This window comes from Canis lupus, chromosome 1 (assembly GCF_048164855.1).
Source record: "Canis lupus baileyi chromosome 1, mCanLup2.hap1, whole genome shotgun sequence".
In the NCBI taxonomy this organism is placed as follows: domain Eukaryota; kingdom Metazoa; phylum Chordata; class Mammalia; order Carnivora; family Canidae; genus Canis; species Canis lupus.
In genome coordinates, this window is record NC_132838.1 from 96,097,810 (window position 1) to 96,121,351 (window position 23,542).

General features: G+C 48.5%; 1 protein-coding gene across 3 annotated transcripts in view; it reads left to right on the forward strand.

The window, feature by feature from the left end:
• The first annotated feature begins 19,341 nt into the window (after window positions 1–19,341).
• ROR2 (receptor tyrosine kinase like orphan receptor 2) overlaps window positions 19,342–23,542 on the forward strand; it is a 185,018-nt gene continuing 180,817 nt past the window's right edge. For all 3 annotated transcript variants that reach the window (XR_012037879.1, XM_072841008.1, XM_072841017.1), the window contains exon 1: window positions 19,342–19,472. Coding sequence is in view for 2 of the 3 variants with exons in the window: in XM_072841008.1 (XP_072697109.1) it covers window positions 19,385–19,472 (88 nt within the window). In the remaining variant the exon portion in view is untranslated. The remainder of the gene's footprint in view (window positions 19,473–23,542) is intronic.

The window sequence follows — 23,542 nt, forward strand, 5'->3', positions numbered from 1 at the left end:
TTTTTTTTTACTCCTTGGAAAAACAATACAAATGGAGTGAGTTAGTGACAATGCTTTCCAGATGTTCTCTAGATAAGACAATAACAAATATAAACAAGAATCTTTTCTTATTTTTCCTGAGAAAATTCAAATGAAAGTTCAGTCTTTAACCAATTGACCTTTGCCCAAACTCACATTCCCCAGTTAAGCTTCGGATGCCAAACACAGAAAGGACTTGAAAACGCCGTGAGTTGGTCAAGGCGCTGTAAGTCTAAGATGGAGTTCTGAGCACAGGGTTTCTTTCTCATAAATCCCACTAAAATGAGAAGAAACTTATTTTTTCAATGACACATCTATGGACTTGATAAAAAATAGCAAAAGGGCTTATTAGAGAAGTGAAATATTGTCCCTAATCACAAACAAGAGGGTGGCAGCTAATACAGAGACCAATGTGAATTGGAATCACCATCCCCAGGGGCGCCTGGATAGCTCAGTAGGTTAAGCATCTGCCTTCAGCTCAGGTCATGATCCCAGAGTCTGGCTCCCTGCTCAGCAGGGAGCCTGATTTTTCCTCCTCCTTCCCCTCTCCCTCTCTCTCCTCTTCCCCTCTTCCCCTACTCATTCTCTCTCTCTCTCAAATAAATAAATAAAATCATTTTTAAAAAAGGAATTACCATCCTTAGATCCAAGTGCATACTGAGTCAATAAGGTAAGAATGGGCTGCAATGAAAAAGGAGCAATAAAAGCAAAAGTTGCTAGAATTTTTTGAAATTGTGTATGTTATATCTAAAATGAATGATTTTACAACTGAAAATTTCCTTTGAAGTTTGAAATTGTTGATTGAACACAAGCAAAAGGAATTATCTGTGGTCTGTAAGGTAAAACCTAGGATTTCACAAATTAGAGAAAACTTAAGAGGTCCAAAGTACAGAGAGAAGTCAAGCATCTATTGGGTCCTCTGAAGAATAAAATAAAGTCAATAGACAGGTAGGAAACAATAAAAAATAATTAATGTAAGAAAATTTCCTAGAGATGTATATAAACTCAAGTTTTGAGATACAAAGAACCAAGCAGAAATGCCAAGCAGAAATGTTTAAAAGATGCTCATCAAGGTACAACTAGGAGAAACTGCTAATATCAAGGATAAAGAGGAGACTCCAAAACTTTTGAAGAGGGAAAATCAGTTTGTTTCATAAATGATGAGGATTAGACTGAGGGCATATCTGATGCTATACTGACACTTGAGAAAAGGGAAATAATGCTTTCCTTCTCAGGGAAATTATTTTGAACCTGGACTCTTGTTCCCACCCAAAACATCAACACAGTGTGAGGGAAAATAAAGACAAAGGTGAGTTTTTGATTGCAAGTAACCGGAGCCCCAGAGAGAGCCCCAGAGAGAGAGGATGACTGTCACATGGACTTGCTTCAGGGCCGAAGGATGCATGGAGACCTGTCTGCCCATCTCTCCATCCTGCCCTCATTAGCATTGGCTTCTTTCTAAAACTTGCTCCCACAAGGGTGTCAAGTTTCCTCATTTACGTGCATCAGAGGAGAATGAGGAGAAACTTTCCTTCCAGCAACAGGATATTAGTTTCTCTTTTCAATCTCATTGGACTGACTCAGGCTGTTTGTGCCCTACACAGAGTAACATGTGCCAATTGCCTTAGACTCATCCACCAACTGGGAATGGGGGTTACGTACCCTGAGTCATGTGCTCTAAGCAGATGAGGGGTAAATGCCTGAGAAAAACAGATTTTCTTGAAAAAAAAGAAGGGAACGTGGAGGCTGGATTCCTAAATGGCAATGTCCAGTGCATATCCTCACAGCCTTTCTCAAAAAATCCCTTGAGGACATATTCAAAAAAAAAAAAAAGAAAAAAAGGAAAAGCAGTCAGGAAAAGGATGACACATAAATCAAAGGATGATGAGCCAAGACACATAATGACATTAGAGGCATGTCCATGATAAGATGGCTCTCAAGACAACTTCACTTGTTGAATAAGGAATTCCCGAAAAAGTAGAAGCATACATTGTTAGTTTTTTTAAAAATAAAAGCGAATCTGGAGCTGCAACTCCCAATTATTTCAGTAAATATAGGAGAAAGAGGTAAAAAGGGAAGTGAAGATAGTTCAAAGACAACAAAACATACCATTGAGTTTGTCTTGAAAGGGAAGAGTAAACATAAGTACGTTTATTCTCAAAATTATAAGAAATATATCTTTGCCGAAGCGGTCGTGGTGAAATCACAAATATGAAAAAATAACAGATTCTTCCTCATTAGCACTCCGGGAAAAACAGGGTGAAACAACGAGAAACCATTTCTTCCCCCATCATTTTGGCGAACGTTTATTTTGATAATCCCGTTTTGGTAAAGGCGAGGGGAAATAGACTCTCGTAGAAGTATAAACATATGAACCGTTTGGGAGATGATTTACCAAGACCTCTCAAACGTTCAAACACACATACACATTCAACTAGCAATCCCCCTTCTGAGGAACCTTCCGACAGAAATATTTGCGCTGTTCACACAAATAAATATTGACAATGAGCCATGCAGTATGACTTAAAATAGCAAACAGTGATAAAGGACTGATATGCCCTCAGAGGAACAACCAAATAAAATGTTGAGTATCCATAGCACACAATCTTCTGTAGCCCTCTGAAGCAGAGTTTGGTGAGATTTTTTTTTTTTTTTCTGTAAAGGGCCAGATAGTAAATGTTTTAGGTTTAGGGTGCCACACTCATGGTCTCTTGCAACTTCTCAACTCTGACATTAGAATGTGGAAGTAGATTAGAGAGGAAGACAAACCATGAGAGACTTCTGACTCTGGGAAACAAACAAAGGGTTGCAGAAGGGGAGGTGGATGGAAAGGTGGATGGGGTGACTGGGTGATGGCCACTAAGGAGGGCAAATGATGAGATGAGCACAGGAGCACAGGGTGTTGTACTATCTGTTGGCAAACTGAATTTAAATAAAATATTAAAAAAAAAAGAATGCAGAAGTAGCAATAGGCAGTACTGAAATGAATGAGCATGGCAGTGTTTCAATAAAACTTTATTAAAAGAAGCAGCAATAGTCCAAGGGGACCTGGCTGGCTCCATCTGAAGAGCACATGACCCTTGATTTCGGGGTCATGAGTGCCAGCCCCACGTTGGGTGTAGAGATTACTAAAAAAAAAATAAAAATAAAAAAAGGCAGCAATAGCAGGCTGGATCTGACTACAGATTGTCTGACCTTTGCATTAAGGATTTCATTTGACCTACATACACTGATATGAAAATACCTCCATGATGCATTAATTTAAAAAATGAAGTTGGAGGGCAGCCCTGGTGGCGCAGCAATTTGGCGCCGCCTGCAGCCTGGGGTGTGATCCTGGAGACCCGGGATGGAGTCCCACATCGGGCTCCCTGCATGGAGCCTGCTTCTCCCTCTCTCTCTGCCTGTGTCTCTGCCTCTCTCTGTGTGTCTATGAATAAATAAATAAAATATTAAAAAAATGAAGTTGGAAAGCAATGTATTATACAATGCAATTTTGAAAAATTGTATGTAAATTTACATACATATGCAGTCAACGCTCATGACTCACAAGAATCATGTTCTGTTAAGCCATCATGAACAGTGAATTATCAAACACTGAACCAATGCTCCTAAGAGAAATAGATTTAGATTTAGGTTCCTGGGAGCATCTGGTCACAACTACTCAATATATAATCTTGTTTAAGTGTGTTTCCTTTTAAAGACACCTTATTTAATATATACCGTTGATTCATGAATATTGAACTCACAGCCAGCAGGACCGCCACTCACTCCTGGAGGAAGCTTATCCAGCACACGTGTTTTCTCCATGGGACCCATCACAGCCTTCCTGGGCTTGGGAGTACAAGCCAGCACTTCAACACCACGCTTGGGGGGATTTTCAATAGAGAAATCACCAGCAAATGCACGAGAATGAGAAAAACATGGCACTGAGTAGACCACATAAAGGATATTCCAGAATGAGCTAGAACAAGGAGGCAGAGCAACACCTGTTTGACCTTGGCTGGGGAAGTGCAAGTTGGATGACATGTTTTTTGCAGCTGCACCAATGTCCAAAAATGATGTTTTAAGTGTCCCAAGTAAGGAGGTTGGGGTTGCAGGTACATTTTAGTTACTAGAAAGACTTGCAAATGTGAAAGACTTGCAAATGAATAGCACGGATTAGGTGTACACATGTGTTTGTAAATGCGGAGGGAAAAGCTTTAGACAAAAACACTAGAAATAGGGGGTTAACTTCTGGGAAGGAAAGGAGTTTGGGGGATATAGGGAGGCTTTCAATGTCTTCCGCCTGCCCTTCTGGCTGTGTTTCGGTTTCTCATGGGCCCATATTATTTTTGTGATATTCAAAACCTTTGAAAGATTTTTAAAAAATAATTGAGAATATATGTAGCTTGCTGGTCAAAGTATTTAAAAATGAGCTTAGAATTAATTTTCAAATTTCAGTGAGTACCCAAATGCTTGTCAGCTGATGGGTAGACAAAATGTGGTGTATCTGTCGAAGGGGAAATGAGTCCACAGTGATAAGAAGGGGGGATGCTGATACATGTTACAGTGTGGAGGACCTCACAGACTATCTGCTAAATGAAAGAAGCTGGTCGCAAATGACCACATTTTATACGATTTCACTCATTTATTTGAAATTCTAGGATAGACCAATCCCTATACACAGAAAGTAGATTAGCAGTTGCCCAAGGCTGGAGTTTTGGAGGGGGGGAATGAGGCTAGAAAGGTTTCTTTTAGGGGAGACAAATATTTTAAAATTCCATGGGACACGTGGGTGGCTTAGAGGTTGGGTGTCTGCCTTTGGCTCAGGGCGTGGTCCCAGAGTTCCAGGATCGAGTCCCACATCGGGCTTCCTGCATGGAGCCTGCTTCTCCCTCTGCCTGTGTCTCTGCCTCTCTCTGTGTCTCTCATGAATAAATAAATAAAATCTTAAAAATAAATAAATAAATAAAATGAAATTCCATTGTAAGGGCAATATATTCATAATTCTGTGAATATACTAAAAACACTGTTCATATATTTTATTATTTTTTAAATTTTATTTCTTTAAATATTTTATTTATTTATTTGAGAGAGAGACAGAGAGAGAGAGCACGAGCAAGGGGCAGAGGCAGAAGGAGAAATAGGCTCCCTGCCTAGCAGGGAGCCTGACACAGGGCTCAGTCCCAGGACCTCAAGATCATGACCTGAGAAGAAGGCAGATGCTTCCCCGACTGAGCCCCCCAGGTGCCCCCAAGTTGTACACTTTATTTTTTTTAAGATTTTATTTATTTATTCATGAGACACACACACATACACACACACACACACACACACGCACACAGAGGGACAGAGACACAGGCAGAGGGAGAAGCAGGCTCCATGCAGGGAGCCTGACAGAGGACCTGATCCCAGGTCTCCAGGATCACACCCCAGGCCAAAGGCGGCGCTAAAACGCTGAGCCACCCAGGCTGCCCAGTTGTACACTTTAAATGAGTGAATTGTAGAGGATATGAACTGTATCCTAAGAAAGCTATTTTAAAAAATTGTTTTTTTTCAGTGAGTTATTTCCCTCCAACTCAATTTTAACTTCTTGTATATTTTCCTCAGAGGCCTCTGTGTTTTTTCTGATTTATTTTCCTTTTTATTGACATAATGAAGAGCAAGCATTTAAAAGATTCCGGAAAGTCACATGCTGGAAAGAAAGAGGTGTTGGTTTTGCATGATGTCTGGATTAAAGGTGATCTTTATTTATTTATTTTTAAGATTTTATTTATTTATTCATGAGAAACACAGAGAGACAGAGACAGAAGGAGAAGCAGGCTCCATACAGGGAGCCCAACGTGGGACTCGATCCTGGGTCTCCAGGATCAGGCCTTGAGCTGAAGGCAGCGCTAAATGGCTGAGCCACCAGGGCTGCCCAAGGTGATCTTTATTTTCTACTTTGTGCTCCCTCTTCTGGATTATGCAGATTTCCCAATGAGCATTGATTAAACACACTGATATTTTCATGATAAAGGTGGGCGCCTTCTTTGCCCTGCTTTTACATTTCAAAATCACTCAAACGATAGATCTGACTTTCCCATGGCACTTGTTTGGAATCTAGCTCCAATTTCCAAATAAAAGTCTTTATGGTTATTTTTTTGAAATTTGTTTCTTTTTTTATTTGTCACTGTGGAATTAAAGAGAAAAGTTTCTGTGTGCTTCCTGTAGTAAGATCTTCATGGTGAGAAGGTGAGTCATCAGATTTCTGAATAAAGCAGACTCATCTTCCGAGGAAGCATCCCTGCACTGTGATTCAGTAGTTGTCTTCCAGCGGGTTTTGGAAGTCTGGACTCAGTCAAGGCAACTAAGCTCCATTATTTACTAAAAAGGGTGGGATCCCCTCTTGGTATCTGTGGGGGACTGATAAAGGTTCCCGGTGAATCATATGTCCTTGTGTCCAGCTGCCTGTGCCCAGTGTCCCCAGCCTGTAGCTAGCATGTTGGAGTGAGGTCATCTGGGAGCTACCCTCCCTGTGAAACTGGGAAAAACCAGGACAGAATCTACCCACCCTGGTCACAGAAACATGAGCAATGAACCATTGCTTCTTTAAGCCATTAAAACACTTTGGGATGCTGTGTTTTTACAATAGATACCTGAGTCAGTATTTGAGGACCTAAAAGGATGAATTTTGGCCCTAAGGACAGACGGAAAGTATAACAGGCCAGGGCACTGCTAGTTTGAGAGGCACTGGGAGATGTTCTTCCATACAAATTCCTATTTGCTTAAGGAAACCTGGGTTTCTTTCTGTTCCTTCCAAAAAATAAGCCCTAAGTAATACATATAAATTAGTACCAGGAGAGGGGTTAATGTAGCAATGGGTTCAAGATGGCCACAGATTCTTCAATACTTCTCCAGAAGAGTGTTCTTTGGTACCCCATCACTGAGAGTGTGGCAGGTGTGAAACTACATCAAATCTGGGCATAGCCTTTAAGACCAGTAGACATTATCTTACCGTCTTGCAGCCCTGAGCTGCCATGCATGTCTGACTCCCCAGAGGCCATCGAACTATGAGAAACCCAAACTGTGTGAAGACATCCCAGAGAGGAAGACATCAGGTGAAAAGAAAAGGGAAGAAAAGCCCATGAGGATGGAGACATGTTGAGTAGAGAAGGCATTTGGGAGGAAGTGCCAAGCCTCAGGCATCCTTGTTGACCCTACCTCACTCAGAGACTGACTAACCAGTTGAGCTCTTCCAAAATTCCTGATCCACATTCATGAGCAAAATCAAATGGCTGTTTTAAAACCCGTAGCTGTTTTTTAAATGGTTTAAAATCAAATGGTTGGAGGTACCTGGCTGGCTCAGCCAGTAGAGCATGCAACTTTTGATCTTGGAGTCATGAGACTCATGGCAGAGTTTACTTAAAAAATAAGTAAAGTTTTTTTTTTTTTTTAAAGGAAAATGGTTGTTTTAAGCCACTAAGTTTCAGTGGCGGGGGGGGGGGGTGGTCGTTATGTAACAATAAGTAACTGGAGAAAGTAACAGACCCTCAGGAAAAGTTGACAGTGGATTTGAGTCAAAGACCTTACTTTTCTATGAGAAGAGAGTAGCCAATGGCACCTGCAGGAAAACCTGCACTCTTGGGATAAACTCCATGTGGGCCACGTGATGTATCAGCCTTCTTATGTCTATAGGATTTGATCTGCTAGAATATTCCTTAGAATATTTTACATCGAGTTCCTGAGAAGTATGGGTCTGTAGTTTTGTTTTCTTGTAATGTCGTCGTATTGTTTTAGTATCATGGTGACACTGGCCTCATAAATTGAGCTGAGAATATCTCCTCCTTTTCAGTTTTATGGAAGACTAGATATAGAATTGCTGTTATTTCTTCCTCAGACATTTTGTAGAATTCACCAACAAAGTCATCTGGATTTGGCATTTTCTTTGGGAGGAAGGTTTCAACTATAATTTCAATTTCTTTAATAAATAGAGGGTCATTCGGTTTATCTATTTCCTTCAGAATGAGCTTTGGTAGTTTTATCTTTCAAGTAATCTGATGATCTCTGACTTTTAATCATGGTGTTTAGCCATACTTACTGTGATTATCAGGCATCTTGCTCTTTGTTTTCTACTTGTCCCATCAGCTTTCTATTCCCTTTTCTGTCTTTTTTTCAGCCTCTTTAGGATTTATTGAATGGTTGTGTGTTTTTTGTTTTGTTTTGTTTTTTATGATTCTACTTGATCTCTTTCATTGGCTAATGGTCACAACTTTTTGTTTTGTTATGTTAGTGGTTGCTTTGGGGTTTACAGTATTCATCTTCATTTCATCACAATGTACTTATAAGTAACATTACACTTCTAGTATGAGAACCTTATAATACTATACATCCATTTTTCCTTCTTTCTTCTGTTTATTTTTGTATTCAATTGTTGTCATATATTTTACTTCTACTTATGTTATAAACTCCACAAATTGTTCTGTCACATACTTTTAGAGCCTGGATTGTCTGATCCAAATTCCATTCTCTTCATCTACATGCTAACAACAAAACAAGAAAACAGAGGTGCCTGGATGGTTCAGTCAGTTGAGTATCTGACTCTTGGTTTTAGCTCAAGTCATGATCTCAGGGCCGTAAGACTGACCCCCGTGTCAGGTCCTGTGCTCAGTGCAGAGTCTGACTGAGGCTATCCCTCTCTCTCTCTCTTTCTGCCTATCTTCCCATTTGCACATGCTCTCTAAATAAATAAATGTTAAAAATCTTTTTAAAAAGCAACAAGAAGAAAACAAACAAAAACAAACAAAAATTTCTGTTCAAAGTAGTCTTTGACAAGCCTACTTTGGCAAGTAGGAAAGGTTATGGGACATCTGGGTGGCTCAGTCTGTAAGCATCTGCCTTTAACTCAGGTCATGATCCCAGGGTCCTGAGATAGAGCCCTGTGTCAGGCTCCCTGCTGCTCAGCAAGGACCCTGCTTCTTCCTCTGCTGTTCCTCCTGCTTGTACTCTCTCTCTCTCTGTAAAATAAATACATAACTATAATCTTAAAAATGGGAAAGGTTATGCTGGTTAAATGTGCAGTGCTTGCCTAAAATGCAACACAATCAGGAAATTCAACTGCATGTTAGTATAGATTCTTCATGCTTTCAACAATGCATGTTCATTTAAGCCTCAAAAAGTTCTCAAAGAGCTGCTGGAATAAAATTGATAGACTTACAGGGTAATGTTACTATAAACTTTTTTTTTCATGTAGAAAGTAAAAATGCATAATGTAGCACACGGCTTTGCGTTCTATAATGAATCATAATTGCTTACACATATGGTGCTTGCAGTATGCTGGGCACCATTCTGAGTGCTATTCGTATATTAATTTATTTAACCTTACCTCACTGTTAAGTAGTCCATTTACAACAGGGCAGTGAGAATTACTATATATGGCAATTCAGAAAATGTTTAACTCAAGAGTGCAATCAATTTTAAGGATGATGTGCATCCTGTTATATTACTTTGCTACGTCAGTGAGATCAAGATTTACTAAAAAGGATTCAGTTTCCATCCCATGTGAATACTAAATTTCTTTCCCTCCTTAAAAAGAAAAACACTTTGTGCTTTATTATTTCAACAAGTTCTCAATCTTATTGCTTCAACTAGTCCCGATAAATTGTAGTTGTTACTGTTCATATCGTTTTTATACTATGGCATCAGACTCTCAAACAAATACTGACAGGAGCAGGGCTGGAATTTGCGGCGTTCTGCATTGTTTGTATAATCTACACTCCCGAAGAGATGAATAAATCATGCATTCTTGTGTAGCAGGGTAGAAAGAGTTCCCACATGCTCTCAGCAAAGGAACTCTGAGCACATCTGTGGAATGTCAGAGCCCTGGTTCAGGAGGTGAAGACCAGGGGAGGTATAAGTCCCATAGCACAGACTCTCAGGGAAGGTAGATGAGACCAGGGAGTGGGCCAGTCCAGCTAGCAATCCCACCTGGGAGGCTGCAGGGCTCTCTTTGAGGACCTGAGGACCTTCCCCATCCCCCACCCCCAGGCAGGATGCAGTAAGCCACACCCACACTCACAGCCAATGTCTTAGGGAAGAGAAGAGATGAAATCAGAAAACAAAAAACCAGCAGCTTTTGGGCCAGCTCATGTGGGGAGTTGAGTATTGAGTAAATATTTAATAAAAATAAGTAAAACATGTGGTAGTATAGATAGTGGTACATGCTCAGGAGAAAAAATAGAGCAGCCACAGGAGATAGGGATGGTCCACTCTGAGAACAGGGTTTCAGGGAAGGCACCACTGAGAAGGAGACTTTGAGGAGGTCAAGAAGTATGCCATGCAGCCTCTCAATAAGACCCTTCCAGGAAGCAGGTATGCAGGGCCCAGGTGGTTGAGGAAGACTAAGGAAGCCAGGACGGAAGGAAAGACAGGATTGCAGGAGTAGAAGGTCCATGGAGAGCAGATCATGTGGAATCTGTGAACCATTGGACAGATGTTTGCTTTTCCTACAGATGGGAACAGTCACAGAGGAAGTTGGTGGATGAGGAAGAGAAGACATGAGTTGGAGTCTAAGTGTGTCACCTTGGCTACCATCTAATTGCACTAACTCAGCTTCGAGTTAATGGAGGCCTGGACCATGGTAGAGGTCGTACAAATTACTTTGTGTAGGCATATATTCTGAAGATGGAGCCAACATGCCTTCTGATAGATTTGACGTGGGAGAAGATGAGGAGTCCAGGATGACATAGAAGTTTTTGGCCTGAGTAATGTTTGCAGAAATGGGAAAGACTGGAAGAGTAGGCCCAGGGGAAAATAAGCAGTCACGTTTGGGACAGTTTCAGTTGGATGTGTCTCTGATAAATTCAAGAGGAAATGTTGAGTGTGTTGTTGGGCATGTGACAGTGGTATTTAGGGGAGCGATTCAGCTGAGATGCCCATTTGGAAGTGTCGGTCTACAGTTGGCATTTACAGACACGAGACTGCCTGCCATCTCCCAGGGAATGGCATTTAGAAGTTAGGGAGAGGAGAGGAAACAGAAAAGGAGGTGAAAATGGTGTGGCCAGTATGGTCTGAAGAAAACCAGGGTATGTTTAGGAAGCCAATTGAGAAAGTCTTTCCAAAAGGTAGTGGTCAAAGCTACTAATAAAGAAGGTTAGGACTTATAATTGACCCTTGAGATTACAACCATGGAAACCACAAAAGACCCTCCCATGGGGAGCCTTTGTGGCTAGGTAGAGGTGAAATCCTGCTAGGAGTGATTTCAAGGTCAGAGAAAATGGTAGAGCAAGGACATCTGAACATTCTCTGCTCCGTAAAGGTAATGAGAAAACTGGCAAAATTATCAGTCAACTTTCCAAGAAGGCTGGAAGCTAACCAGAGGCTTGTAGCAATCGTAAATGTAGGAAGCGCTTCCATGAGACAAGCAGCCAAGTTTCAGTGAGAGCAGAAAGACATTTGAATAGAACAGAAGCTTTGTGGAGCTTTAACTGGTCCTTTTCTCAGCTTCTGCTCTCTCCTGCTTTGCAAAGTCTGAAAACCCAGCAGCCTGACAGCCACCAGGGAGGGCACAGTGGAGGCGAAGCTTCTCTACAGCCCCACTCCCAGAGCAGTGTCCTTGTTGGACATGTCTGGGGTTCCCTGGGAGACCCGCTTTCAAGGTTGAGCTCCTCCAGGAAGAAGAGAGATGTGTTGAGACCATGTAGAGGTAACTGGCCAACTTCACAAGTGTACGAAGCTGGGGCAAACGACAGACTGATGGCAAAGCTTGAAAGGGAAATTTGGAGAATGAGCTATCCAAAGGGGCTTTGGAAAGCTCCAGTCTTGCTCTGCTAGGTATGAAGACATGGATCTGTGAGGCTGTACTCTGTCCTTCTCCCCTAAAGTTGGGAGATCAAGTCTTTCCTGGAAGCTCTCGATCTTGCTCTGATGAGACTCCTCAGCGTGAATCCAGTTGTGGAATGGCCCAGCCGCCCCCCGAGAGCAGAAGCGTCCACGTGGACATGGTGATCACTAAGCCAGCTCTCCCTCTCTCCTAGGGGCAAAGACTCTGAGGTCTTCCCCTAACGCAAGGACCTGTTCCAGGCCTGTCTCCTAGCTTCTGGTCTTGGGCTGGTGGCAGCATCCCTGCCATCTTCCCTGGGGGTCTTCCCTCTCTACCTGGCTGTCTCCATGCCTCTTCGTAAGGATCCAGGCAAGGTGGATTAGGGCCCCTGATGATGTCATCTTAGGAGACATCACCTGAAAAGACCCTGTTCCCAAATAAGGCACTGTGAGTTAGAACTTCAACATCTTTTGTGGGGCACAAGGCAACCCATCACGTACATGAAAACCAGCTCACTGCAGGCCTCAGGCTCCCAGAAGCTTGAACTAGTGGAAACAGGACAATCCTCCAGGTGTCTCAGAGATGCTATTGCATAGGTAAGGAGTTAGATGGATAAGCGCCAGCCAGTAAGGATATGGTGGTTGGTCCACAGAGGATGGAGAGTCTACATTTGCTTTTAAGACTGAGAAATAAATTATATTTAAAGAGGATGTTGGAAGGTGTTCTAAGGCATGAAACCTTGTTGAACAAAAACCTTTGTAATATCAGTACTTTCGTCCCATAACCCTATTGCTGTAACCATGGTGATATAAATACATGTTGGTTTTATTGACTTTCCTTTTCGAAAAAGAATGAACTATTATTTTTAACTGCCCTGTCAGGGAAAATATTCTGACCATGTGTATGCTACAATGAGAAATTTATATCTGGTCTTTGTCCCAGGTTCCTGGCACAGAGCTCTTAATCCTCTTAGACTCTCCTGAGAGATGAGTAGCCTTTGTTTTTCATAAGGAGCTCCTCTCAAGCACACATGAGTTCATGCTAATGAGGGGACTGTGGGAGGGACCCTGACCCGCTTCGGATGGGGGCTGGTCACCAGAAAGGCCAAGCCGAGGGTAGAGGGGATGGAAGAGGGGCCAGAGATGTAGTTCAGTCACCGATGGCCAATGGTTTAATCAATTGTGCCCATGTCATGGAGCCTCCATATAGGGTCCTCAATGAAAGGCTTCGGAGAGCTTCCAAGATGGTGAAGCCATGGAGGAGCTGGGAGGGTGGTGCACCCACCTCTACCTTGCCTTGCACCTCCCAAGTTGAGAGTTGAATCGTATCTTTTAGAATAAACTGGAGGTAGTCAATAATGTGCTTCTCTGAATTCTGGGAGCCGTTCTAGCAGATTTCCAGAACTGAGGAGCCAAATGGGAGCCAAAGCCAGGGGCACCCAGGCTTGGACTGGCATCTGATGTGAGGGGGTGTGGTGGGAGTGAGCTCTTGGCCCGTGGAGTCTGTGCTAAATGCGGTTGGTCAGTGTCAGAATGGAGTTAAATTGAGGGACCAACCCCCAGGTGTTCTTTGGAAAATTGGTGTTGGAAAAGACACCATGTCCTTGATGTCAGGAGAGGAAAACACATCTCCCAAAAAACCTCTGGGAAGATGGAAGCTTTGCTAGCGGCAGTCCTTCTCAGGACGCCCACCTGCCGGGCAGGAGTCATCTTTGCACAAAATGCTGGCTCACAAAGAAAGATATTTCCTGTCAGTGTCTTTCCGCTGCTCCCTTTTCCTGACCTAAAGACTGGAAATTTAGGATAAAGTTTCTTTGTTAGAATCACGATGCTCGAGCTGCCACAAGCTTAGGAAGTTCGCGGTTCTTGGTGACAACAGAGAACTTGGTTTCCTCGTCTCTGAATCTGAATGTTGGGGAACAAGAAAGCATATTAGGCAGGTGGACCTATAGGGTTTGGGATGAAATTTATTTCACAAAACCACTGTAGTATCAGGCAGATGTGTAATTTTAGGATAAGCCTAAAAAGAATTCACTCAGTCGTGTAAGCATGAAATGGAGAACCTGCCAGCGTCATGTCATGAACATGGGCTCCCCATTATAGAAAGGCAGTGGGCTGGGAAATGAAAGAATGTATTGTATTTGTCCCGAATCAGAGTTGAGCACAGCATTTTCTGCTCCCTCCCCCTCAGTCCCTCCCAGGTATGCCACCGCTGCTGCCTCTTGGGTGCTGGTGGGCACACATGGTTAGTGGCAGCTCAGCAGGCAGACGGGACCAGCACCACTTGGGCACCGTCACACCTGTGAGGTGTGCCTCCAGCTGGGGTTCCAGGCACACTGTCTGCATAGAGCCTTGACCTGTCGTGGGGTGACGGTGATAAAGGAGCTGTCCCCAAGGAAGGGACAGCCACAGGGAGGAGTGAGAGCCACAGCAGGGGAGGAAGTCAGGAAGAGCATGTTCCAGGTGGGAGGAGCAGCCTGGACCAGGCCCCACATGGAAGGGATCTTGGGCTCTTTGTAATTTGGAATGAAAGAGCCATATGGCTGGAATATGGGAGGAGGGTCACGTGCAGCAGAATGAGGCTGGGTATTGGTCCTTTGCGCAAGGTAAGGGCATCAGGCTTTAACCCTGAGAGCTGACATGCCATCGGAGAGTGGTGCAGTTCAACTTGGGTGTGAAAGAACTTTTTGAGGCGCCTGGGTGGCTTGGTTGAACATCTGACTCTTGATCTCAGCTCGGGTCTTTTTTTTTTTTTTTTTTTCTGAAAGGTTTTATTTGTTTATTTATGAGAAACACGGAGAGAGAGGCAGAGACACAGGCAGAGGGAGAAGTAGTCTCCCCGTGGGGAGCCCAATGTGGGACTTGACCCCAGGACCCCAAGGTCATGCCCTGAGCCGAAGGCAGATGATCAACCACTGAGCCACTCTGGTGTCCCTCAGCTCCGATCTTGATCTCAGGGTTGTGAGTTCAAACCCCATGTTGGGTTCCACATTGGATGTGGACCCTACAGAAAGAAAGAAAGAAAGAAAGAAAGAAAGAAAGAAAGAAAGAAGAAAGAAAGAGACAGAGAAAGAAAGGCCTAAATCATTTTTATAGGGGATCTTATTACATAGCTGTGGAGAGCCCGTTGGAGCTGGGTGATGGAGGAGGGGACACTGGAACAGAGGCTCTTAATGAGGCAAGAGAGGATATTATCTTGAGTTAGGGTGATGGCCCTGGGGACAGAGGATAGTTGGCAGAAGCACCGCGGACAGGGCAATGGGCTGGATGTGCCGAGAAGAGGAGCCAAGTTGGGGGCGGTCGGTGTGTGTGTGTCTCGTGGAGCATGCATGGCAGTACCTTTCGGTGAGGGAGGGAATTTGGGAAAAAGATCAAGTTTTGGGCTGGGTTCAGGGTTGAGAAGAATGTAGGTCAGGAGATCAAGTTTGTATAATTGGAGTCTGAGGTGTCCCTGGGACAGCCAGGTGGAGATGCCCAAGCGGAGGTTGAGAGCACGGGCCCGGTTCAGGTTGGAGAAACGGACGCCAGCGTCGCCAGGATGGCAGCTGAAACCTTGGGCTGGGAAGAGGTTGTAGAGCGAAGAGACCCAGTGCAGCCTAACGGCCAAGGAAAAACAAGGAGGGACACCCGGAGAAACCACGGCGGGGCCGGGCCTTGGTGTCAGGAAGCAGAGGGGAAACGTGTGCTTTCAGGCGGGAATGGTCTAGGATACCATGCTGTGGAGGGGCTGAGCAAGAGAGAAACAAAGGCGTCCTTGATCCTGGCCAAGCTGTTTGCGTGATTCAAGGTGGGGCGGGGGGCCCGAAGCTGGACTGGCCAGGAGAGTGGGGACATGGAGCCCTCCTGTTTGTGGTTGGATGTTTGCATTGCTTGCTGCTGGTAGAGCAGAAAGATACAAGTCAGGGGAGGATTTTTCCAGTTGAAATGGAAAGAAACACGCGAGACCCCACCACCACCACCACCACCCTGCACTGGTTTGCATGTACTCCCCACAGAAGCCCCCTGGGCAGAGGCTGTGCCGGGCAGCAGCCGCTCACCTTTCCCATCAGTGCAGTGATGCCTGCTAGGCTCTGATACCCCAGATCCCAGACCTCATTTGATCTGATCTAGCATTGCTGATACTCAAAAAGCATTACTCGTAAAAGAAAAAATTTCATTAAAATAAGAACGTGCTTCTTATGAAAGGACACTGTTAAAAAAAAAAAAAAAAAAAAGACACCAAAGGACAAACTGGAGGCTGAGAGAACACATTATCTAGATCTGGATCTGCCTGAAATGAGCTTCTATACAGAACATAGAAAGAACTCATAAAACTATAAAACTCAAAAATAAGAAGATATATGACCCAGCTAGCAAATGAGCAAAAGATTTAAACAGACATTTCATACAAGAAGGTACACAAATGGCCAATAGGCTGTTGCTCAGATACGCCGGGACCCTTCTGCCCCAGAGCCTTCACACTGGCCTGTCAATGCACCTCAATGTTTTCCTCCGTTACCTGCATGACCCCTTCTCCTGGTCTTCCAGGGGGCCCACCACGCTCATTTCCTCCCTTCCTGCCAGCTGCCTGTCCCGAGGACAGCGTGGCTGTGTCCCATCCTGGTGGGGTGGCCGTCAGCCTCCTGGTGCACACTCCTCCACCAAGAGGCCCATGAAAGCAACAGTACACTGTGGAAACCCCACCAGGCTCTCAGGGTGGGGGAAGTGGGCTGCCGTGTTGGGAGGATGTTCAGGGAGCCCTGCGGGGACGTCCACGTGGGGGGAAGGGAGGCCTCCCCCCTGGTTAAGACCTGGGGCCTGTTAAGCCTTCAGATGAGGCAGCACTGGCTGACTTTGAGTAAAGCCTCTCCTGAACTCCTGACCCTCAGAAACGCGTAGATTAATAAATGTTTACTGTTTTATGCTGTCAGGTTTGGGGCTGATTTGTCATGCAGCGATCAGTAAGCAGTCCAGGCTGGAGGGAACGAGCAGCTTCGTTCTGACGTGGGATCAAAGCCACATTCTGCTACTTAGAAAGCACGTTATTGTGACTCTCCCCATGCATGAAGGCAAATGTGCTGTATTTTTTTGGTTCCTGTGGGTTCTGAACTCATAGAAAGGGAAGGAAGGAGGGAGTGCAGGGGAAGTTGCTGGGAACCAGCCAGAGTTATAGGTAGGGGAACTTTGGAGAAAGAAATGCTGCAAAGATAAAATTAAAAAAAAAAGATTTTATTTATTTATTCATGAGAGACCGAGAGAGAGGCAGAGACGCAGGCGGAGGGAGAAGCAGGCTCCCTGAGGGGAGCCCGATGTGGGATTAGATCCCGGGACCCCAGGATCACAGCCTGAGCTGAAGGCAGATGCTCAACCAGTGAGCCTCCCCGCAGGTGCCACTGCAAAGATAATTGCTATAAACCCTGTGTGATGGAATCCTGCATGATACAGTCTGCATTTCTGACTCCATCCCAGGAAGATGGCAAAAATATATGTTGCTGTTTAAACTTTCAGGTGGGCTTTGTTGGGGACCCCAGTCCTGTGAAAATTGCACACAGATGAGGGTCTGTGTGCACGATTAGGTCATTTCCCCAAAGTTCACACCAAAAGTAAGTGGCGCGGAGCTCTGACCCACTCGCCCTCCAGGCCCAGCAGAAAGCACAAGGAGCACAGATGCAGCACCCAGGGCTTTGCTGATGGCCCCTTCTCTGCCTTCCCTGTTTCCTCCAGAATCATGATGGAAGAGTCTGGAACTAAGTGCTTCAAGACCAACCCTTAAAGCTTTATTTACTCATAAAGCATCCTTGAGGGCCCCCAGGGGAAGAGAAGTGAGGGAAAAAACCCAAAGATAAAGATCTGGCAGTCCTCAAACAATGCGCGGGGGAGATTGCTGCCCGAAGCTGAGACAGGCACGAGCGCCAGCACCACGGGCTGTGCTCGGGCATCCGGCATCCGCAGCTGGCTCACGCTTTTACCATCTTTTCCCTTTCTGCCTGGATTTCCGGCGGCCCCTGGCCAGTGCCTGGCACAGTCCTTACAATGTGCATTAGGGAAGAGAGGTGTGTGGGATGTGGCTGCAAACAGATTCGGCCAGAGACGGAAGGGCCTAAAATCATTTTAACAGGGGTAATGCGGCGGGGCGGCCCAGCCGTACTGTCAGCAGGAGAACTTGGGTTTCCTGCCATGTGTGAGGCAGCGAGGGCCAATCCGGGGGTGGGGTGGGGCTGGGGGTGAGGGGGTAGGGGGTGGGGGTGGGGGTGGGGTGGCGAGTTCCGCCGTCTCGGGGGTCTGGCACCCAAGGCTAGGGCTCTCCCCAATTCACTGCAACCCGCAGGAAATGGGGCTTGAGGGGAAAAAAAAAAAAAGCCAAACAAACTGCTTGGTAATCAGTTAGAAGATAAATCTCACAAAACAAACAACGGAGATGCTGGCGGTGCCAAGTCCTTTGCTCCAAGAGAGCAAAAACAAAGAAAATTCCTAAGTTACAAACAGGAGGGTCAGGCTTTCCAATTGCAGACCCTGGCATGTGTTAAGCAAAACCAAGAATAAGCAAGAAAATATGCCATTTGAATTGCATTCAGAATGTCTTTTACAAGTGAAGCAAATTACTTCTGCATGTTCTGGGGCTCTGCAGAGAACAAATAGTGTTCTGCCTTTAATGGGTAAAATTACACAATTTGCTTTTAACAGTAAACCCGAAGCCACGGTGGCTTCAGATAGCATCGCGCTGCCTCTGCGCGGCTGTCCTCTCGGCGGTTTCCGGGCGTGCAGGAGGGACGCGGTCGTCCCCAGCGCGCAGCGTGGCGAGGGGGCCCCCGAGGGCGCCGCGGGGACGCGGCCCGGCCGGTTTCTTTCCCTGAACGGCTCGCTTCTCCACGCCCCGGCTCCGCGCCCTCCCGCACCGCTGGTTTCTGGGGCCGAGGGGCTGTCGGATTTGGGGTGGGCCCGGCCGGGAGCAGAGTGGTCCGGGGTTACTGAGCAGTGAGCGGGGCCCCGCGCGTCCCGCCCCCGGAGGTGGATGCCGGCGGCTCGGGCGCCCCTGCGGCCAGCGCGGCCGCCGCGAGGTCCGGCCACACGCCCCCGGGGCGCACCCCCGCGGCCCGGCGACCCGAGGGCGCGCGCGGGAGGCCCGTGCGGGGACCGAGCGGCCGCCCCCGCCGCCGGCCCGGGCCCCGGCCCCGGCCCCCCGCTTCCCGCGCGCCCCGCCCGCCCTCCCGCCCGCCGCGGGCGCGTCCCTCCGGCAGGGGGCGCCGGCGCCGGCCTCGCTCTGCCCATCGGGGCGGGCGAGCCCGGGACCCTGCCTCCTGCGCGCCGCGGTCCGCCCCCCGCGCTCCTCCCGGCGGCCGGCGGGACGCCCAGCCCGCGCCCCGGAGCCTCGCAGCCAGCCCGCGCCGCGCCCCAGCCCAGCGGCCGTCCGGGCCGGGCCGGGCCGGGAGAACACTAGGAGCTCCGCGGCGGGGACGCAGTCGCGCGGCGCCGGGGACGAAGGGCAGCGGCCGCGCGGCCCACAGGGGTGGTGGCGCCCGGCCCCGCGCGCCCCGCCGGCCCCCGCGCGCCCCGCCGGCCCCCGCGGCCCCCGCGGCCCCCACGGCCCCCACGGCCCACGGCCCGCGGCATGGCCCGGGGCTCGGCGCCGCCGCTGCTGTGCGCCCCGGCCGTCTGGGTGGCCGCCGCGCTCCTGCTCTGCGCGCCCCGGACCTCAGGTAGGACCCGCCGCCCCTCGGTGCCCAGGCGGGCGCCGCGCTCTGGGTCTGCGCCGCCGCCGCGGGGGCCCGGCCGCTTCCCGGGGGGCGCGCTCTGGGGGCGGCCGCGGCCTGCAGGGCCCGGGCGGGCGGGAGGCGCGGGCGCCGGCGGGGAAGCCCGCGTGCGGGGCGTGCGGGGCCGTGCGGGGCGGCGAGTGTGCCGGCGGCCCGGTCCCGCCGCGGCGTCCTCAGCTCTCGGGACCCGGGCTCGGGCCCTGCCGCCCAGGCTACTCCCGCGGGCTCCCGGCCCCCGCGCCCCCCTGTGCGCCCGAGCCTGGGGTTCCCGCGCCCCCCCGCCCCCGCCCCCGCCCCCAGATCCGAGGAGACGCTGCCTTCCCTTTTGTTGGCCCCGCCACCCCCCCACCCCCTCCTCCTCTCCCGGGAGGTAGCCGAGCGGGGGCCTTTCGGCTGCCGGACGGCTCCCCGAGACCCGGGCCGGGCCGGGACACGCGGCCGGGGGTCGGCCCGGGGCTCCCGGTGGCCCTGTCTGGGGGGCGGGCCCGCGCGGGCTGTGTGCGTGCGCCCCGGACACGCAGGAGCGCCCGAGGAGGCGGCGCCCGCCCACGCCGTCCGGACCCCTGGGCACCTCGGCCCGCGCGGGCCGCATTCCGGGCACCCCGCCGGGTGGGGGAGGGCGGCGCTGCCGCGGGCCGGGACGCTGGGAGGCCGAGGAGGGTCGCCCCCGCCCCTTCACACGAGAGACGGACCCGGCGTCGCCCCCTCTTGCACCGTGCACCCCCACCCCCATGTATTCCTGCAGGCAGGTGAGAGGGAGGGACAGGGACCGCCGCCCCGGGGGCCTCGCGCCTCCCGCGGTTTGCTGCCAGCCGCGCGCTCCGGGACGGGTGTACAGCACCAGGGGGGCCGGCCAGCCTTCTTTTGGGGGGAGTCGTCCGCGTTTAAGCAGATGCTGATTACTTCAGACATCGCTGATGACTTGATTTGGGAAGGGGGCTTGCGTTTCTGTCGCTGTCCCTTCAGCGCGTAAAAAAGCGCGCAGGGTGCCCTGCGCAATGGTGAGCAAACCTGGCCTATTCCGAGTCAGGCCGGGGGACCCTCACGACATCCCTGCACCCCTCCTCCCCGCACGGATCCCTCCCCCCGTTAGAGTGGGCGGGGGAATCTGCCGCTGCGCGGGGAGAGGGGGGCGCACGGGGCCTAAATCCGGGCCTGGACGCGCGGTGGCGCAGCGCTGGCGCTGGCGGTGCGCGGGGCTCGGTGGCCCTGCACGGCTGCCTGGCTGCACGCGCTGCGGCGGCTTTCGTTGCACGAGCGTTGCACGAGGGTGGGGTGCCGTGGGGTGCCGTGGGGTGCCGTGGGGTGCGGAGGGCTGTCAGCGGGGCGCTGCGAGAAAGGCGACTCCTCTGTTGCTCAGACCGACATCGGAACAAGCCCGGGGAAGTTGCTCGCGTTTCGGACCGAGTAGTTGAAACGTTGCCCGTCTCTTTCAGTCGTATTTCAGGAATCTCACGAGGAACAAAGCAATCCTGGGTCATTCTCCTTAACTCTGGAACCCCGAGCGGAGGTCACTTGCTTTTTTCCAGTAAAATAATCGTCTCCATAAGGGAGGGAGGAGGAAAGGTGTTCATCGTCATCCTCTTACTTCTGGAATGCTCCCGTTAGCTGAACGTTCAAACTTGTTCATATTCAAAATATGAATTCAGTTGTATGCTTACAGGAGATTTGGGTACTTTTGGCATCTTTTCTGCTGTGAAGAGGAATCCCTGCAATCTGAGTGTATTTTATACACAAAAGATGTGACTATATAAAAACATGGAAAGGTTATTGCAGAAGGATTCGTAGATTCTTATTCTGCATTTTTATGGAGAGCTCTGTTCCCTGAGGAGACAAATACCTAATGGGACTGTGTGCCCCGCCCAGGTAGGAAAGGCTGGGAGTGGTGGTTTGGGGGTTCGCCCTTTTCCCATTTTGAGAGCGCAGGAGTGTTGATTTCTGGCCCAGATTCTTGGAGTGATGGTCATAATAAATAATGCTATCGGTCCATTTGGAAGCCAGCACAGGACAACATCTTGAATAAGACTTTGGAAAAAGAAAAGTTTTCATGTATGTTGTAAGGCAACATGTTTTTCTCATTATGGCTGTGTATGCAGCAAAGAAGCACACTTTTGAAATGTTTCGGCATTTAACAGCGGGGGCAGGCTTAACTCTGGTGTCCACTCAGTGCTGAATGCCATCCTGAGACCTGGATACACTGGCCCTGCGGGTCACCATCCACGTGGCAAGCTGCTGTATGAAGGATTCACAGAAACACCCTTGGGTGCCCATGGGTGCCTAACTCTCAATTAGTAAAGCAAGTCCCAGTTTGGAAAAAAATGACCAGAATTTTGCTTAATGTTTTGCGTGCAACATGAGTTTGAGAATGTGCTTCCTGGGGACCATATCTGCAGATTGACGAGGCAAAATGGGAACCGCATTTCTGTTTTTATTGTTAAGCCTTTCTCCTCTTGTTGGGTCAAAGCACAGCCTTGTTAGGCGTTTGTGTGTCACTCTGCAGTAAAGTACTTGTTACCGGTGAACGGTTAGCCTTGGTTTAACCTCTGAGACACCAGAGCCTGGCAGAGCCAGATCTTTCCTTTGCAGTCTACCCCCCCCCGCCCCCCCCCCCGACCCCCAGGCCAGATCAGTGGGATAGAAATGTGGGGCCGCAGCTTGTCTGACAGGTAGGGAGGGTGCATCCTCTAAGAGGGGGATTCTGAAGCGGGTTTCCGCCGCAGAAGTGGCGTTCCTTTAAAATGCATTCCACGGGAGGCCAGGATGTGGAAAGTTATTATCATTGAAATGGGACCCGGGTGTGAAGGGCTGGCCCTCCCTAATCTGCAGAACCCTGGCCAGTCTGATTAAGCACAGGAAATTTGTGTACTCTGTAGCTCTTTTCCCTGGGAGAGCTCTAATGATATAATTCCAGGTCGTCGTCAAGGAAAAGACAGTGGGCTGCGAAGTGTTATCCCCACCCTGGGTTTATGACCATCTTCGGAAACGTTCCGTCGATGTCAGAAGCCTTTTGGTGTTTATTTGGTCCATTCCCTGGGAACCTGAAAGCAGACCCAAAGTCCTCCCCCACAGGAGTGTCCTGCGGTCACCGAGTGGAGAAGGACGGGGTAGCAGAGCTTTGGGTTTGCCCTGCTGTGCCCCATGGTGGGGGGCTCCTTAAAGGCTCTGACCCCATCCTGATGGATAAGGTTGTCCTTAAGATACTTCCTTCTTTGGGGACCCTGAGGTGACTGCCAGGCAAACTCCATGAATACCGTGCATGAAAGCTTTCAAAGCAAAGGGGGCTTTTCTTTTTCAGAGAGAGGAAGCATTGCTGGGGAAGTCTTGCATGGCCAATAGCAATTTCATGAAAGGACAATTGGGGTTAAAAGCACTGATGTTGGAAACATTGCTTCGTGGTGACCCTTTGGGTCCTTTGGTTTTGTGTTCACTGCAGCACGGTATCAGAAATGTTAGGAGTTTGATCAGTACTGAGGACTTCCTGAGTATTGAAATAAAAAAAAATGGAGCAACCAGAGGAGGAGCTCTGACCCATTAAGTATGGATGCAACTGGGAGAGGGTGGGGGGTGGCTGGTACCAGCCTCTCTCTTTCTAGTAGGTATTTGGTTTTGTCCAGGAGCTTGCCACGTTGGAAATAAAAGGGCAGGACAGCTCTGCTTGCATGGACAAATGGTCATGAAACCTACCTGGGGTGTGATCTATTTAAAATCATGGTGACAGAGTGGCCGAGGAATTGTTGAACTATGCTGGGAATTTGCTGAAAGCTTTTCAAAAATAAGGAATTGTGTTGGTGTGGTGGTTTGCACCATTTTTGGGATTTCGGGTTTTTTGTTTTGATTTGATTTTTTAAAAATTCTATCTTGGAGAGAACCAAAAAAAAAAAAAATCAAAAACCAAAGGGAAGGAAGTAATTACAGAAAAATTTAGCCTCATTAGACTAAGTGGCTTGTCCTCTAGAAAGTCTCACGTTTCAGTGGGAAGTGGAGTGTGTGTCTTTAATTGTCATTGGAATGAGCTC